At 34.4% G+C, this 20,201-nt stretch overlaps 1 protein-coding gene across 5 annotated transcripts in view; it reads right to left on the bottom strand.

The window, feature by feature from the left end:
• Rbp6 (RNA-binding protein 6) overlaps positions 1–20,201 on the bottom strand; it is a 1,376,067-nt gene that overhangs the window by 547,747 nt on the left and 808,119 nt on the right. For all 5 annotated transcript variants that reach the window (XM_076538305.1, XM_076538303.1, XM_076538302.1 and 2 more), the window contains one exon: positions 5,297–5,381. In XM_076538305.1, coding sequence (XP_076394420.1) covers positions 5,297–5,381 — 85 coding nt within the window. The remainder of the gene's footprint in view (positions 1–5,296; positions 5,382–20,201) is intronic.

Genomic DNA, 20,201 nt, shown 5'->3' with positions numbered 1-20,201 from the left:
AAACTCTGAAAAATCGTAAAGTTTTAAAATCTGAGAATTGGGAACCAGAGAATTTGGAAATTCAGAAAATTGAAAATTTAAAAATTTGATAATTGGAAAATTTTGGGATTCGATGATTTAAAAATGTTCACATTTGTTAATTTGAAAATATGTGCGTCTTTCGTTGTTAGTGAAATATTTGTGATGTTTGAAACGATTCATGGTTTCTATTGTGTAGCTTCGGCTATGTGTAGCCGTACCGATCATATTAAGATGGTTGGAGATAATTAGCGGTTGATTAAACGGGTGTGCATGTACAATGCTACCACCAATTAAACGCCTATATAAGGGGTTAATTTGTAATTCGAAAGGTATAGAAGTAGATTTCTGTATAGAATAATGAAGTACCAAAAATGAAGTGTACACTTGGACGCATTGTCGATTTTCTCCAAATATAAAATAATTTTTAGAAAAAAAATACGCCGACTTCGAAATGCACTAAAAAGTATAAAATAATTTCTATTTCCTAATGAAGTAATTTCTATTTCATTCAATCATACAATTACGTAACAGATATGAATGAAACCTATTTACTCGTTAGGCATTATATTAAATACATTTCAACCTTTTCGGAGGCGGCGCAAAATTAAAAGATTATTTTGAATATGTTATTTAATTTTGCGCCGCCTCCGAAAAGGTTGAAATGTATTTAATATAATACCTAACGAGTAAATAGGTTTCATTCATGTTCGCGCGTTGGGTAAAATATAAACTATTTATAGCTGTTTTCGAAGGTTGTAAATCTTCGTCGACCCATGGCGTTTCCACAACTTGTTACGGTAGTGGAATTATATGTAAAATTATTATTGTAGAGTAGAATTTATAGAGTGGTTCAGAGTCCTCCACACTGGTGTGCCCAGGTCAATGAAGGATGTAGATCATCATTCCACTAGTTGTAATGATTGTTGTGTGTTGCTGTAGTTGATAGTTACTGTGATTCGTAAGACTGAGTATATTTCAACAACGGTAGTTTTAAGACTGACTAGTTGCCTCTAAAAAGCCAGAAAAGAAAGTGATGGAGGAAGTTCAGGACGTGAAGGCGTTACCAAAAGGACCAATCAGGACAGATTGTTATTTGTAAAAAACAGTGATTGGTGAGATGGTTCAGCGAATGAGATTGTAAGATTCTAGGCTTCACTCCAGGGTTGTAAATAACGTTTCGTTAATAAGGTGACCCAAACAGTTAAGTGATTTGGGTCCTTCAAAAGAACTAAGTAATGGGACACATTGCGAGACTGCTGAATGACCGAGTCAAAGTGCCTGGTCCGCCGAGTATGCACGGATTTTCGTAAACACTGCACACAGCAAGAGTGCACAGTTTAGGACCATGGAAATAAACTTCTTTAAGGAAAGATATATTGGCGTTAGAAAGATGTGCTTTTCTGGCCTGTTAGAAGGCTATTGACAATAGTTAAGAACGTCAAGCTGTGGAGACGTCCATGTGGTCTTAAAGATCCGTTTGAAATTGCAAGAGTGAAGGTTTGACAAAACACCCATAAATATTACGTTGATTATATTCCGAGCAACTCGGAACAATTCATATCTGTTACATAATTGTATGATTGAATGAAATAGAAATTACTTCATTAGGAAATAGAAATTATTTTATACTTTTTATTGCATTTCGAAGTCGGCGTATTTTTTTTCTAAAAATTATTTTATTTCACGCTTTTTATCGGCCGGCAAGACGTGTTTGTAGAAACAGTAGAAAATCGGCGACTGCATGTTGACTCATACACCACCAGAGACACGGAGGCATACATAGAATTCAATATATTAGTAACAATAGTTTTTCGCTAATAACTCGAAAACTAAAGCTTCCCCTTAATTGTGGATAAGGAAAAAGTTGTTCAGAATCGTGTCCCTGATAACATATTAAAAGGACATGAAAATCGTCCAAAGTTGATTTCAAAACTTTCCAACAATTTTTCGCTAATATCTCGAAAACTAAACCTTTCCGCGAAATTTGTATATGAACAAAATTGTTCAGAATCATGTCCGTGATAAGATATTAAAAGCGCACTAAAATCGAGAAAAGTTTATTTCAAAAGTTGCCGGTTTTTTTTGCAATAACAATACTTTGCAATTGAAAAATGAAAAATTTTTTGATAATGGTACCAATGGGGAGTCAGAATCTACCAGATGCAAAAGGTTTCGTTCCGATCGGTGCATCCAGCTAGGCGTAATCGGCGGGCACACATAGAAAAAAAAAAAATATATATATACTGATCGAATTGAGTATCCTCCTCCTTTTTCGAAGTCGGTTAAAAAGAAAAGAATATATCATCATTAATGATTAAACTTCGCAAGTTCCGAAATCTTTAAATTTTTAAATTTTCACATTCCCAATTTCTTAAATTTCTAAATTCTCAAACTTTTAAATTAAAAAATTCAAATTTAAGACTTCTAAATTCCCAAATTCCTAAATTTTCAAATTTCCATGTTTCTAAATTTTCAAGCTATTAAATTTATCATTTTCTACACACCAAAATTCTTAAATTTCGAAATTTCAAAATTCTTTAGTTACTGAATTTTCAAATTACGAAATCAATTTCCTAAATTTCTCAATTCTCGAATTTCAAAATTCTTAAATCTCTGAGGTCCTAAATTTTTAAACTTTTGAATTTTCAAATTATTAAATTGCCTAAATTCGCATGTGATCAAATTAAAAAATTAATAAGTTCTCAATTCCAAAATTTCCGACAAAACATTCAACTTCTACAATCTCCTAAATTTTCAAATTCCTACACCTAAAATTCATTTCTTAAATCCAAAAATAAATTTTATACTTATAAACGAGTGGTACGTCTTCGATCTTCCATTCCACTACTTTCCCAAGACAAACTTTCCATTTCTTACACAATAATAATAATATTCACTCCTAAACAGACCACCCTCAAAATTGAATCTCCCCACTAAATTTAACTTTTTTAAAATCTGCAACTATTCATACAACAGCAGTTAAGATTTTCTTGTCGTATTTTCTAGCCCATCATTCTCGAACGCAACTCCGATAACCAATCAATTTCTTGCGCCAACAGGTTGAGACAAATATCGACCACAGGAATCCAGACACGGGCAATGTTTATCTATCAGCGTGATCAATTAACTCTGACCACGGTGTATCAATTATCTTGATCAGGTACTCCACGGTGGTTAATTGCTCTCACGACACACATTTGATTGCGGGGATCGTGCGAACAGATTTTTCTCGTCCAGCTGTCTTTGGTAGCAGCAGACAATCGATATGTCTTTCCTCGTTCGATTCACAGCTCTGTCTCGCCTGTCAGCTCTCTTTCGTGCCACGTCTCATTACCTTTTTTCTGGCTGTCACTGTTTCACTATACCTCTCACGGCTCCACGACTGGATATCGGCGACCTTAAGTGGTCGTTACGTACGGCGAACTAACGATCCCCTAATTAGTGCGTAACAAGACGCCGCCACCAAGACGTGCCCGGTTTTCAACAACCTCCGCGTTCGATACGTATCTTGGGTTGCAGTATCGTGCAAAAGTAACTCGAACAATAGCTGGACGATTACATGTTACTGGTGAACAATGAAACAACGACGCGTGCAAAAGTGCTAGAACTCTTCGAAAGGAAATCGCGAGTTTTCTTCATGGACGGCTATGAGGGTGGAAGGTATTCGACCTGTACTAGGTACTTAACCAGTTAACTGTGGCGATCTTTTTGTAAAGCGCGCACCAGTGTGTGTCGCGATCATCAAGCAATGACGAGTTAGCTCTCAAGACTTTATGAATCCATCTCAAATCATTTACACTTTTTATTCGTTTATTTCATTTTGTGTTGACCTTTAAACATTTTAAACATACTACAATTTACGAATATAATTCGTAATTGTTTCCGCCAAAATTACAATTTAAATATCAAAATGTAACAAAATTTTACGTATGACGAATATAGTCGTCATGACACAAAATTCTGCCACATCTCCATGAAGGATATAGTCGTTAAACAAACTTCACTGGTTGAAAATAAAATGAAAACAGCTACGTTGTTGAAAGGTATCAGGTCTTTTAGACTTCAAGACTATTTAGAAAAAATTAAGCGTGAATGAAAATTGTTAAGTTTTTAAGTGAATATTTAAGTACGACATTGAATATAAAAAGCGAAATGAGTTTATATTTATCTAAGAGTTACAGCAGTATTAATATTAGGGGTTAATATGTGAATGTTCGACTGATTTTATTTTTCCAGTTAAAGTCATCATTTTTCTTTCGATTTCTTAATTTATTTTTTCATTTTTATTTATTATTTTATTTTTCTGATTATTCTTTCCAATTTTCAAATTTCTATGGTAATAAAAATATTGCACTCCATTTCTTCATTTATTTTATGCCTTTATTTATTACATTAGGTCCTTTATTATTCTTTTTTCTGTTCTTTACTTTATTTTCTGGGGTAAAAATATTGCACGCTATTTCTTCATTTATATTTTTATTCACTACTTTATCTTCCTGACTATTTTTTATATTTTCTATTTTATTTATGACAGTAAAAATGTTGCACTCTAATTTTTCATTTCTTTCAAATTTTTATTCACTACTTTATTTTTCTGATATATTTTTCGTTCTACTTTTTTATTTGATTTTTTGTGATAGTAAAAATATCGCATTCTATTTTTCCATTTATTTTATATTTTTATTTATTACTTTATCTTCTTGACTATTTTTCTTTCTATTTTTTATTTTATGTTCAATGTCAATATGCAATAAGTTGGATCTTTTTTATAATTGTTGTAAAATGCTGGTTTGTGTGGAATTAGATATAAGTTCCTAGAGATTCAATTTTCGATTTTCACAAATGAAACTGACAATGAGAGCAAAATGGAATAATTCAGACGTTTCATACGATCATTTATCATAAACTGCTGCGAAATTGCATTTGGGGTGGGTGTATCATTTTCGGCAAGATATTTCTGGTTATATAGCCCACGCTATAAAGCAATGAGTATTATGTTATACATAGAGCAGCCCACACTGTAAATTGATATTGTACAGCTAACTATAAACTCTTAGTATAGTATCCATAACAACCCAAATTTGGTGGTAACACCTCCGCAAAATATTGACGTCAACCAAATTGTGCAGGCGTGGGCAGAAATTATAACAAAAGAAATTAAAGAAATATGAAATTCCAATTAAATAATATAAACAAAAATAAAACCGTATAAAATTATCCGAAACATAATTTTGCATGTACTTTTTTCCATATGATAAATTTTAAGAATACTCACTTTCTTGCCGTCTAACTCGTGATTACCCTGTGCCAGCACTTTGTCCACACTCGCTGGATCTGCGAACGTGATGAATCCAAAGCCCCTGTAATACACAATAACTTTCCATTATTTTCACAACAATAAAAAGACCGTCTATCATATGTATAAAAAACAGAATTATGACCTTGATAGCATATTTCACAGATTTACGAAATCCGTCAAAATAATGTGTGTTACACCTCATATATTAAATTAATATGGTAATTTCATCAAAATGCATGTCAACTTTTGTTGAGATGAAGAATAATTGTGTAAATTCATTCATGTTTCATCCTCAGTATATTCATCTCTGTATTTCATTTTTAATGTAACTGCGCACAGAAAAATAAAAACCTTGTATCAACGAATTACGTTTATATAATTAAATAAATCTAACGAACAATTGTAGAAAGTTTCATAAAAATCAGCGGGGATCCCATGTTAGAACGGCAACACCCAACCCACCGCAGGATTAACAGCGCCCTGGTACGTGGTTGTCCGCCAGAATGCCAGACAAAAGTCACGACACCGCATTCACGGAATTATTTCGTTCCATGCGGTAGCTCTTTTTCCAAACCGGCTACCATGGCAAACACGAGGCGAACATATAACTCCGGGCAGAGTTTAAGGCAAGTGGAGGGTGAAGTCGCAGCTCGAGTGAAACAAATATCGGCCGGCGTCCGGTGCCATAAATTTCACACGGGACACCGTGTACATACAGATATATTAAAAGATAGTTTACCGAGGAGTAACAGGGCGGAGGAGTCCGGGGGTCGAAGAGGGTGCCCCGACCAATCTGGGGTGGCTCGAGGAGCGCTGGAGGAGTGGCTCCGGGTGCACCCTGTACGATAGCGTGGTGAGGACCGGACGCAAAGCGGTTTGCATTTTTCATGCACGGGCTGGGTGTGCAGTTATTGAAAATATTTACATGTTATTTATGGGGTGTACATGCTTCAGGAAACCAAACGCGCCAATTCCTTCGATGCGTCTCTTCTCGTTTCACCTCTTTTACGTGAATTCGACTCTCTCGAGAACTCTGCGCTCTGAGCTAATAACGGGCAAATGTGCTCGCGTGGGCGTGGTTCTTTCTGATGTTGTTTACTAGGTAAAGTGTTACACAACTGTGATATCTTTTGTACTAAAAAATGGTGCTAAGTATTTGCCTATATCCAGACAATCATTGGGAATCGAACTAAGTACTTTAATTCAAACTGATTGAAAATTGTTTCAAACAACTATGATATACAAATTTCAAGTAAAATATTTGAAAACCATGAATAATTTTCAGTTTAAATTAAAATTTATTACAAAAAAAATATATTTAAAATTTATTGCTCAAAATGAAAACTTCGTACGACATTCTTTACAAATAAGTTATTTTTTATTAGGACAGTTTTATTTAGAAAAAATTTTGCTTCGAGTAAAATTAATATTACTTGAGCTATATCATTGACTATTTTTTATTTGCTATTCGTTAGTTTTAAATTACTACTCAAATTTTTGTGCATTGTTTTAATTATTTGAAGAAGTGGCATAAAAATATATTCGAATAAATAATTTGGTCCTTGATTACGAATATCTGTGTTCTTCTGAAATTTAACACTTTATAATGTCCATTTTATAATGCAACGTTTATCTAAAATAATGCTCAAAAGAGTCTTGTTCCTAATGATTTACTTTTGAGCATCTCTAGGACTTTATGTATTAATACATAAGCATGAATGCGTATTTTCGTGCGTAAGGCTGGATTGGTTTGTGTACAAGCGTGCATATATGTACTTGAGTGTCATGCGTTCCAACGAAGCTCCCACCTGATTTCATTAACCGATGTAGACCCAACCATACACTTTATGTGCATAGTAAAACAGCAGTGAAATTTCAGCCTATTAAAACGAGTAATTATAATGGCAGTGAATACGTGAGCCTATGTGAGTGCGTTACATAAGTGAGTTTACGTTTGTTCTATTATATGTACATAATTTGTGTATTCATTTGCAAAATATGTCGATCCTATACACCCATACAGGCACATATGCACATGTACGTATACATACACGTACATATACGTACACTACCGTCCATAAGTATCCGGACACTTGGTTTCGTTACATAAAACATAGTTGAACTTTGTACGAAAGGTATTTAGGGTTATCATATCATTTGTAATAATTATTATTATCTTTTCTGAGGTGTCATAACGTAATCGAATTAATTTTTCAGTACAAATTATACAATGAAAGTGTGAAAGTAAAATTCATGTTCAGAAGTACAAAGTCCAAATTTGTGAATCTAATGAAACGCTTTCGATTCTAAAAAAAATTTTAATTTTTACTGTGTTTCATTTCTGTGGTGTAGAACGTATTCAAAGGGTTCGTCGATATGTTTCAAGTGTTTGTAAAACTGTTGGTAGATGTTTAGGTTCCCTCAATGGAGATAAGAATGGAGGTAACGCTGCGCATTCGACAGTTTCGGTTTAGTTCGTCTGCAGCTTCTTTTCCATCAAGATATGAGTTCCAAACGAGAATTATTAATCGAAAAACGTTCCAGTATTCTGACCTTCGCAGAAAAAAAATCGATTTTAGTTACTGTTGCAGATACTTGAATAACTTTCATGCAACGCGAATGCATATTTCGCTTGTGTCCGGATACTTATGGACGGTAATGTACGTATACGTACTGATACATTGACAATAATAATACCATATATTTTCATACTAAAAAATTTATAAACAAAAACGTAAGAGTGTAATTTTCAAATTTCCGAATCTTCGAGGAATTAATTTTTAATTAGCATAATTTCCAAATCTACAAGTAATGTAATTTTCAAACCTTCAAGTAACAATATTATCAAATCTTCCAATTCTTAAGTTTCTAAATTTCTGAAATTAAAATTTGGAAATTCACAAAACTGCTAGTATTCAAGAATCATGAATCATAAAATTAGGAAAGATTCAAGTCTTTACATTCACAGATTTTCAAATTTTCCATAAATTTTGAAACGCTTAAATGCGTAAATATTTCAATGAACAAATTATTAAATTTACAACCCCTTCGAAAATTCTTACATGGTCTTAGATTTAAATATTCTCAATGCATTTAAAAATTTCCAAACTTGTAAATTTCAGAATTACCAAATTTTCAAAACCCTATATCATATAAAATTCGAATTCCTAAACCCCTAATCACCAAATTTCTAATTCTGAAATTCTCTTCTCCTCAATCTCCAAGCTTCCAAATCCTCAAAATTCCCTAGTTTCAGATTTCCAAACTTCAAATCTCAGAATTACAAAGAACAGTTCGTTATCTTCCCCTTGCGTCGCATTCAAGCGCAACGCGTGCCATGCATCTCGTTGCCCACAACCTGATCCGCGGGCACGTGCTCCACGCACCGCTGTAGTCTGTTCCGCTATTATTCAAAACGCTTTTCGTTTTCCTTTTGTCCCTCGGTCAGGACAACGAATACGCGTGTGGACTGAATTTTTGATGGACTCGATACCCGTCGCTCTCTTTGTTCAACCTCGTCCACGACTCTGACGTTTCTCGAACATCGAGTCGCACGACTTGCATTCGTGTGTCCGCTCCGGGCACGCGACACGAGGATCTACGGGACGAGCTACGACCGGAATACAAGCAGAGGAAACGTTAACTCGCTGGAACCGGTGTCGCGTGAACTTTGTCCATTTTTGTCCCTCGTTCAGGGAATTTACGAGCCACGGGACATGGTATCATGGATTGCCGAAATTGGCAGATTCTACGGCTTGTTTGCGGAATCGAATGTCACGCTCAAGCGGCTCGGCCACACAACTTGATTTACGCGAACTGTTTGGGAAAGACGATTCACGTTTCCAGAATTCTTTACCTCCAATCGTATATAATTGAACAGTCCAAAAATTATAGTCAATATGTGAGATTTACGATGTTTGGAAAACACTTTGTTAAACAGCGATATGACTTAATCACAAATTTTTTTTGTTACGTTACGAAATTTGAATTTTACTGTTAATCTCAATTACTGTTTCAATTTTAACTATTACTATTTTACTATTTCACTTTTAATTTCAAATTATGCTTAATTTCAAAATTTAGTATTCTTCTTTTTCATAGCATGTTTTTGGATACACTTGTAAATCTTATGAGAGCATAGTTTGTTTTTGCAGCTGCATTTTTAATTTATTATCATTTCAATAATAGTAATTTCATAGTATCTTCATAAAATCACACATTAGATACATACAAAAATTAAAACATATGTACGAATTACCCAGTAGAATGCAACACGAAATATTTCCTTTCAACAATGCCGTCCGATGTAAATTCACAATAAATTTGCCAGACATGACACAACTGCGATGACTTCGTATTCAGTTCAAACGTCATTTATTATTTTGATAAACCTTTGTTTATAATTTAAACGCACGGACAGATCTGTTGATGTATCAAAGAGACTGTAAACATTGCTCCATCAAAATTTCCGTGTGGGTGCACCGCAGCAGTGTTGGCTTTTACATTCAAGCGTTTACTTAGATTCATACTATGCACACATGTATCACTACTGTTTAGTTGCTACGTGACAGTTTCATAGCTTTCATAGATCCCTCCTTATAATAACAATACACGGTCATATGTGTATTCATAGTCTAGTGATAAATCTATTAGTCATGATAAAGCAAGAGTGAGCACGTGCAGCTAAATTTGTAGCAGCTAACTAAATCAACTGAAGATTAAAAGTTGTCACGACGTCTGTTATTCTGGACACGAGTCTGCGGAAATATTATCTTTCATCTACGTAAATAAAACGATTAAAATAGAATATAATATCGTGACGATTCATCAGTTATAAATATGTTGTACACCTACGTACTGAAATAAATAATATATTATATATTATGGTTATGCATTTTACAAATTTCTGTACTTCCAAGTTTAGAAATTTAAAACCAAGAAATTTGAAAATACCAGATTTTAAAAAACTTAAAAATTAATAACATAGTAATTCGGAAAGTTTGAAGTTTATAAATGTATAAAGTTATATCCATAAAAATTTCGAAAGTCAGAAATTAATAAATTTTTAAAATATATGTGAGAGTTTAGAAAATTGAAAAAACGTAGAATTGAATAATTCACAAATTAAAAAAATGACACAATTTACGAAATAAAAAAAATATAAATACAGAGTAAATAAGAAATTTTGTTTTGTGAACATGAGTGTACTTATATGTACATATCACCGTTCACGAGTTTGAAATATCAAGCAGTCTAAGTGAAAGATAAAATACAATTAACGATCAATGACCAAATACAAAACTGAAAGTCAGCAACTCGTGAAACGGTGTATTAACGTTTGAAACGGAATAAATCCATCCACGTTCACGATTTCGCTGACGATCTATCCACGTATGGTTACGTTGCTCCAGTTTCCCGTACGTACATGCAGAATTTTGAAAATTCTCGCTCGACCGCGACCAGCGTCGAAACAACAATCGCGACAAACGAACGTCGGCTGAGTTGGCAGTCGTCCAATCAACATTAAAACACCAAACAGAGCGATACCGAATACCGTGAGAAACATAGACGGTCCTCGATGTCCGTGCATTTACAGGCGTCTCTACTGACTATTCTTGCACGTTTTATGGCCGTGTTTATGACGATATACGAAATGGAATCGTGAACATAGCGTTCGCGATATCGCATGAAATATATATTGATCGCGTAATTTCATACAGGTTGCATCTGTTTCTCGTTGTATTCTAAAGTGACAATATACATTACAATACCTTCGATGCTTTACAACAGCTTTGAAGATGACACGCAAAGGATTCGATGTCCTGCGAATTTTTTTAACGCTAAACTTACTAGCACATAATGCATTTTTGTATAAAAATTGAAAATGAAATGGAAAAATTAATAAAACGATAAAATGTAGATTAACACGTCTGGCATATTTGGCGTATTGTAGTATTTTCATTTTTAACAAGTTTTACTAAATATTTTCAAAATGTCTCATATTTTATTATTCATAATTCTACGTGGCTGATTGGTTATCACAGATTATGTTTAGATTTAATTATCTCAGGCAATGTAGAATGGAAGTCTAACTACTATTTTTATTGTGACGATCAACATGCTAATACAATCATTATCCCACAAAATTTTCTGTCATTCAAATAACTTTGCAAGACGAACCACAACGTACCAATCGCTTCGTTATCTTCGTGAGTAGGAGTTTCAGACAGTTACCTTTTAGAAGCAACAAAAAGTCGAGATTTCCGTCAGTGTTGGGATAAAGGAGGGGCGTAGATTCATCGTTTCGAGGAGCGTGGCCCGCCACTTGTCACTCGACCATTGTACGTGAATAATCTATAAAAAGGCTGAGTAGAAGGATGGCGGCTGACGTGTCCCTTGTCTACTTGAGCACGGCTTCTACTTTAGCTAGCAGCCTCTTCGCCTTAGCCGCCCTTCTCTGCTTCGCCTCGTCTCTCTTTGCCGAGGCGTACCAACTACGGAAGAGTGTCACGCCGGGCTGACGCGGTGCATTTGTTTGTCACACCCTCTCCACTGTGTGGAAAAGAGCTCTCGCCGTATAAGGCCAGCCGAGATGGATGGCGCGGAAGAGAATTCGCGGTGAAATCAGGTGAAGCCGCGTTTATTTGAACGCTAACGTTACGTCGCGCGACACGATGATTGAACGATTCGGCGAACAAAATGAAACGCGCCATCGTCGATGATGGAATTACGCCAGGAACGTTCTTGTCGAGTTTCAGAACCACCAGAAGCGGCGAAGAGTTACTTCGGGACTTAATACAGCTAATCTGTAAAGGATTTATGGATTATCCAGCGGATCATCCTATTATTATAGGATTCATAAGGATGATCTACGGGAAACTAGATTTCCATCGTCATTGAACGTTGCGTTCGATCGGGGAAATGATACGCGCATTTTGTCTTTAGGTCTAGATTTTTTGCTGTTGGTAACAATGCAACAATAAGGAATATTATTCATGAGAAAAGTTACATGATTTGTCTGCAATAGGTTTTTCGATATGATTTGAGTTTTGTACTGTAAGCACTTATTACATTTTATCATATGTCTTTTCATTCGTTTTCCTACCATTTTAGATTAGAGGGAATGATACATGTACTTTGCCCTCGGGCACAGATTTTTTGCTATTGGTATATAACAACTTCATAAGAGAAGTTATACATATAATTTATCTGTAATAGATCTTTTAATGTAATTTGAATTTTGTACTATACAGGGTGTTACCTGTAACGCTACTCACGATTTTTCTCCCACTTGCAGCCAACTTACGAAAAAAAGTTTGCAACAATATTTGCAGTGTATGAAGTGCGCAATAGATATTAGTAAAGCAAATTTTGAAAACAGTTTGTTCTCTTGGCAAAGTCAAGGTCACCTTAGGCTTTTTAAATAGGAACCTACATTTTTTTTTATTCATAGCTTTAGAGGACATCGAGACGAATTCAAAACATATATTACATGATATTTTTATTAACATATTATTCGATTTACAGAAGTGGAAAAATGTGAAGCATTTAGCTTTTGACTTTGGTAGGGTAACCATTATTTGGTTCCAAAGAGATTACTGCATGTAAACACGCGACTAGAATATAAGAAAAATATACTTTATTTAATTACATGTTCAAAATGTATGCCGCCTTCCATCACGTAATATTCCAGTCTTTTAGTTCACATTTCCATTTCTGTAAATCGAGTAATATGTTAATAAAAATATCATGTAATATATGTTTTGAATTGGTCTCGATGTCCTCTAAAGCTATGAATAAAAAAAAATGTATATTCCTATTTAAAAAACCCAAGGTGACCTCGACTTTGCCAAGAGAGCAAACTGTTTTCAAAATTTGCTTTACTAATATCTATTATGCGCTTCATACCCTGCAAATTTTATTCTAAACTTTTTTTCGTAAGGTGGCTGCAAGTGGGAGAAAAATCGTGAGTAGCGTTACAGGTAACACCCTGTATGCATATCCTTTTCACATTTCACAATTCGATTTTGCTAAACTTGTTTATAACATATTTATTCTTTACCACATTTTAATCAGTTTCTTATGTTTAGTCTTACAATGTAACTAAATAATAACAAACTATTTTTGGATCGATGAAGTGTTTAATTCGATCGGTTTAAAGATGGCAGGCGACAGAGTTTTCTGATCTTCGGTGAAAGAATTATGAACGATAAGTACAGGGTACTATGATGGAAGGATAACGTCATAATAAATCTGGAGAGTAATCTTTACGCCGAGATAATGAGATTTTTTATCACCTTTAGGCGAATGCAGTCTTTGTCAGAGATAACGAGCTCTGAAGCGACAGGAGAAATTATAGGCTAAGGAAAGGAATTTTACTTTAAGTTCACTAAATGTGAATAGAAAGAACCTCCGTCTTCGGCGAAAGCACGGTTCCGTGAACACTTTTTAATCTTTAAGTACTCATTGCTGGGTTTGATGCTGGGATTATTAATACAGAAAGCTGCGTTCCCTTTCTCCCTATTTCTCTTTCCGCGCACTAGATATTTAATTTTCATTTTATTCTTTTTACCTTATCTTCTTGTAAAATGAATATTAATCAATAGTTTTTCATTATTGTGTAGAATTATTTAATTTTTGAATTTTAGGAATTTAGGACTTTGAAACTTTAGAACCGCAGATCATTTTCAATTTGTAGGCTTTAAATCTTTGAGACTTCTGAACTTAAAAATTTTAGAACCTTAAAGCTTGAAGATTTCAGAATTTCGAAGTATTGGAATTTTAATACATTTTAGTTGCATTATTTTTCTTACCATAATAGTAAAGAAGAAGTGAAAATTTTAGTGTAATTAATAATATTAAAAATCTTTATGTTCCCAATTTCTTTAACTCCAAATTTTTCTATGCCCCTTTTTCTATATTTCTACATATCTATATCTCAAAATATTCATGTTCAAAAATTTCTACATTCGAAAATGTCATATTACCAAATTTCTATATTTTCAAAATTCTACATTTGCCTATTTTTATATTTTGAAATTTCTGTATTCTCAAAGTTTCAGATTAGAGAATTCCCTATTAAAAGTCCCCATAGGATTTCCCCATTTTCTACAATTCCACCCAAAGTTTCGAACAATTATATTTTTAAATACCTATATCTTCAGATTTCTATATCCTCTAATTTACAGGTTCCTAAATCTATAAATCTCCAAATCCTCAGGTCCCCAAACTAGGCCTTCAAATTCTAAGATGCACAGGATTCAATATTCTCAAATTTCTGGGTTCTTAAATTTCTAAATCCCAAAATTCCTAGAAACACAAGTGTCAATATTTTCAAATTTCTAGGTGTTCAAATGTACAGATTTCTAAATCTCCAGATCTCCAATTCCGAAAGGAGAGATATCCTAAAGCGATCTTTGTAGAAGCGAGATATCTTGAACATTTTTACTTTCAAACCTAATTCTTCAATCTTTACATAAACAAATTATAATTACACTAAAAGTATAGACAATATGTCCCTTCTATAAATATCCTCCATCTCCAAATTCAGGAATCTGCAAACACTTACATTCCCAAAGTCCTATGTTCCAAATCACCAGGTCTTCATATCCACACAAATCAATTCTACTATTCTCTAAAGTTTGCCAGTAGAATCACAAAAAGACGATAAGAGTGTGGTAAGTTAGTTGGTCCTCTAAACGTGTGACATAACGAAAGGCAGGCGTATGACAGAAATGGTGCACTATCGTTCCATGGCGAAAGGCAATGGCGGAGTCTCACTGGTGTTGGAATTTACCGCAACGAACGGGTATAGGGTATATCATGCACGTTGCGAGCGAATACGAGCGAATCGCTGGCTATGGAATAACAGAAAGGGTACGAGTGTATTAGGTGTATTTATGTAGGCGGTCTCATTGCGCGCGAAGTTACTGTAAGTACCGGCAGTTACTTAACTCGACAGTTTCTGCTATTGCAGTAACGGTGGCGGTGCTAGCAACAACGACGGGTGGCAGCCATATACCTCGAGAGGGCTGCCTTCCTTGTCTTGGAACTGAAGCTAGTTATGGATCTGGCTAAGGGTAGGAGTAACTCCGCGTAGCTTCTACAGCCCACGATTCAAGAAACCATCTCCTTTTCCACTTGCCAACCCCCGAGCAACCCTTGTTACGTCCTGGCCGGTTACTTCGTTGCTCAACTATATGGTAACTGCTCTTTAACCAACCACCTTAATCCGCTTTTCTCTCTCCGAGGCGAAGACAATCACCCTACCGAGTCCTTCGATCTTCCCTCTTTCATCAAACCTCTTTGTTCCTCTCAGACCATCGAGTTTCTTCCTTACTTCAGCCTCTTCGATTTCCCCTCGGATTTCCTCGCCTAGTAAACTCCTTATTTCGATGTCTACTGGATATTTAATCCCTGATAAGCGACCGCGAATTGATGTATGCTTCCGTACGGGATTATCAGCTCGGGGTGATGGATAATGTTTTGGTAAAATTACTCGTGGGCACAAGATATGAAGTATTGAACGAAAGAGAACACTAGAATGACTCAATTTTAACTTAAGGATTTCGTATTAAGTAGACCGCGAAAGAAATAGAAACGTCACCCTTGGTCATCAAAATGACTCACATTCATTTGATTTAATACAATAATTTGAAATAAATATATTTTAAGTAAATCTAAAGTGTTGTACAGGTAATTTAAACAGAGTGATACTGGTAGCAGTGACTAATAATAATAGACAAATAATAACTTCAAAAAAATATTCACGTTTTTTCATTAGAAAGTTTTAGATATGCTATCTACCAACCGCAAAAATAACTTCGAGTGCAGAGTTAATTTCTCTGTTGAAATTAGTAACATTTTGATGTGAAATGTAACGTTTTAAAAAATTTGAACACTGATTTTAATAGATATGGATAATATAATTGTCAATCTGCATATTATATAAATGATGTACACGTATATTATCATTGGTATAACTGAGAGTTTTTTTCAGTGCTAAGTGAGCCCTTTAGCTTGATTAATCTGAATTATTAAAATCAAGTATAACCAAGCTATTGGAAATTTGCAAAGAGGATTTGAGAATTTCAGAATTTTGTACACTGAAAATTTAAACATTTCAGAATTTAATAAAGTAGATTTGCAATCAGAAAATTTAGAATTTGATTGGACGAAAATTCGAAAATCTGAACATTCAGAATTTTGAAAGTACGTCAATTTGGAAATTTAGAAATTGTTCATTTTACATATATGTTATGAGAAAAACCTTATGTTGCATTCAATTACTTATATCTAATATATTCTTCAAAATTTTCATACGAGCTTCTAACTGTGCTAACACAATACTGTCCAACTTCCGACGGTCACACCTTGAAATCAACGAATTGAAATGAACCGAAAGAACTAATAAAACAACTCCAACGTACCTGACGCGAAACGTTATCAACAACAGCAATTGGGCACCGGCGATAAAACGCACACGAAGCGAGGCTCGCATGCAGATAACCGGCAAACGTAAAAACGTAAGCTCGCTAGGGGCAATACAGCCGCTATTATCAGGCCGGGCATTTTGAATCGAATTACAAGAAACCGCGAGAGCACGTAATAACGCTCGACTCAGCAGCGTGGGGCTGCACGAGCTTTTATACACCCTTTCTACGTTTTCCCCGTCTACCCATTCCGTTCCTGTTCTCCTCGCCTTCTCTCTGTCTAGCTCGCCTTAATGACCGGCTGAATATTTATAAAGTCGACATCGTCTAGGTGGTCGGTAGCAAGGCCGTGAAAGCTACCGCGTCCCATGGAGTTTCATTGTAATTGCCCTGTTCTTCTTGACTTTTCCTTGAAACGGGATCCCGTTGAATTGCATTATGCAAATCGCAATCTCTCTAAGTCACCTCGTCCGTCCGCTGCAGGCAGCCCGCGCGACGAGAGGGTGAAACGGAGGATGGTGAAGACGGAAAAGAACGAAAAGAAAAGGCAGATCGGGGCGGAAAAACGAGAGGAAAATCTGGATGATCCGTTCCGTTGGCTCCGTTGCGATACCACCTTCGTCCACGAGGCTGCTTCGACGGCTCTAACGACAAAATTATGGTCCGCATGCATAATCGAGTCGCCATCCGCGAGATTCCAATTTTCCCTCTCGCCACTTCGTAATTAAGCCCCGGACCGCGTTGGAAAGAAACCAACGAACTTGTTTCTTTGCGGGAATCGTTTAAAACTACGACGAATTGTTAGGGGGTGCGCTCGCCGCGCACGGAACGAGACGGTGCTTAACATTACGGGGAAACTGTTTAAAGTGTTCTTAGAGATTGTATCGTATATAGTTTCGCGAGAAGCGGTTTAAGACGCCCGGCTCAACGAGCGGAATTTTAGCCAGCCTGTTTCATTAGACTTAGAGTGCTTTTTCGTATAGCGTGTTGGTACATTCAATTTGCAACTAGTATGAACGGGTTTATGCGGAATTAGCTGGATCTCTTGTACACGGAAAATTGTTAACGGTAAGTAATGAACTGTTTATAGAAATAGACCCATTAAATGTTGTATAATACTGCGCTCAGAAACATCAATTTTATGTTAGATAAAATAAGATCAATTTTATATTTGATAAAACAGATAAGTTCAATTTTACGTTGGACTCATAATGGTGTAAATAAATTTAATTCCTTAAAGGCAGGTTTGCCTTAATTTCATTCGTACAGGTGCTGTGTGAACAAAATCGCAAATAAGTATCACTATAGTTAAAGTCGGTCTTTTCAAGCATTTCACAAAATTTAAAACAAGAATGAATACATTCAAATTAATATAGTAATCTGAACCTATTTTTACTATCAATTTATTTGCTACCTTATTAAATGCATAACTTAAACAAGCAAACTCAAAAAGTAATCAAGAAAATTTAAAAAGAACCTTACTCTTTTTGTTAGTATATTTACCATTTTATATAATAAAATTATAAAACACACAATTCGGACAATGCAACTTTCAGAACTACAAAAATTTAAACAGAAAATTTGAAAAGCAATTTAACCTTTTTCTTATCGGTTGCCATATAATTGAATTATAAAATGTATATTTCAAACCATGCAAATTTAAAAGCCGTGAAAATTTGAAAAGTACAGTTCGAGAAGCATGTTTCGTTATTTCCTTGTTCTCCCGTAGAAGAACGAAGAGACAGAAGGCAGGAAACGAAGTTACAGGATGGAAAGAAACGAAAGCGAAAATTTGTAGCGTTCGTCCGGAATGATGAGCGTACGTAATTTTCTAATTTTATTACATTTTTAACTCGTGACAACTTTTTCTTGCCGCTGGCAGTGCGAGGGGTGCACGCAGAATAGCAGAGGGAAGGATATGAATATTCATCGGGCATTTAGGCCGCGACGTAACTCAATTAGCAGCGGAATAATTGTCCGCTGTCCGACACAGTACAGAACGAGCTGCTACGAGGAGAAATCCGGTCCACTCTCTATCTGATTTGCCGGCAAACTTCTTGAGCCGGCGAATCTCAAATATGATTTAGGAAAAACTCGTCTGGCAAAGTTGCGAAGCACGTAGGTAGTATTATCAAATATCGCGTAAACGAAAGAGAGGTAAATTTGCTGGATATAAACGACGAAAAATATGTATAAATAATGCTTTGATTTTTATATAATTTCTTTTTGTTGTTTCTTATATGCTAAGTGTTTTCTATGATCGGTATGCAGAATTAAAATCGGAATAGTGAGATTAAATGTATGAAATTTTTTATTTTCTCGTTGTTTAAATTTTCAACTTTTGCAACTTGAAGTTTCTACGTAATTAAAGTCCTATATACATACATTTATGTTTATTAATTATTATGAATTAATCGTTTGTATTTGCTTTGTATTTAAATATAATTTTAAATGTAGATTTTGAGAATTATTCAATTTGTAAACTTTTAAATTATTAAGCTTTGCGATGTTTATCGAATTTTCACGTTTTGCGAATTTTTGTAGTTTTTGTATTATTATTATTAAATTACAAAACGTTTTAGTTTATAAATTTTCAACTTACATAATTTCAAGGTTTCTAATTTGTCAAATTTTCAAATACTTTTTTCATATTTCATATTTCTCAAAATTATCTATACTTTCATTTGATGATGAACAGGTATCAAATTTCATGTTAGCAATTTACAAAGTTGTCATCTTCTACTATATATTTTTGAATTATCAAACTCCTAGGTTATCAAACTTTTGAATTACTAAATTTCTGAATTCCTGAATGTGGAATTGAATTTTTGAATTTAGAAATTAATAAGTTAGAAATAATCAAATTCCTAAATTTCTAAATTTCCATATTTTTACATTTAAAAATTTGAAAGTTTGTAATATTATAAATTTTTCACAAATTACCAAATTTCCAAACCTCTCTAAATCTAGATTTTTTAATTCAAAAACTCATATAGCTGTAAATGACAAAATTTATAATTTTCTAAATATGATTATTTGTAAAATTGTAATATTGTGAATTGACAAATTTTATATTTCCAATTTTTTTTGTTTATATACTTTCAAATTTTTGCGTTTATAGGTATATTTCCAAACTTTCTGATTTCTACATTTCCAACTTTTTAAACATTTAAAAACAGGAAATCTAAAATTTTTATGTTTACAAACTTTTTTATTCTTACACATTCAAACTTCTTCACTCTTTCATTTTCAAATTTCAAAACGCGTAAAATCTAAAAACCCACAATTTTTACATATTTAACTTTTGTCATTCTTACATTGTCATATGTCAAAACCTCTAAAATCTGAAAACTGACAATTTTCATATTTCTAAGTTCTGTAATTTCCACATCCGAACATTTGAAACTCAAATTATAATGCTCAGTATTTCACAGAAATCACGAACATAG

This window comes from Megachile rotundata, chromosome 12 (assembly GCF_050947335.1).
Source record: "Megachile rotundata isolate GNS110a chromosome 12, iyMegRotu1, whole genome shotgun sequence".
NCBI classification, from domain to species: Eukaryota; Metazoa; Arthropoda; class Insecta; order Hymenoptera; family Megachilidae; genus Megachile; species Megachile rotundata.
This window is presented reverse-complemented; position numbering and strand designations above follow the sequence as displayed.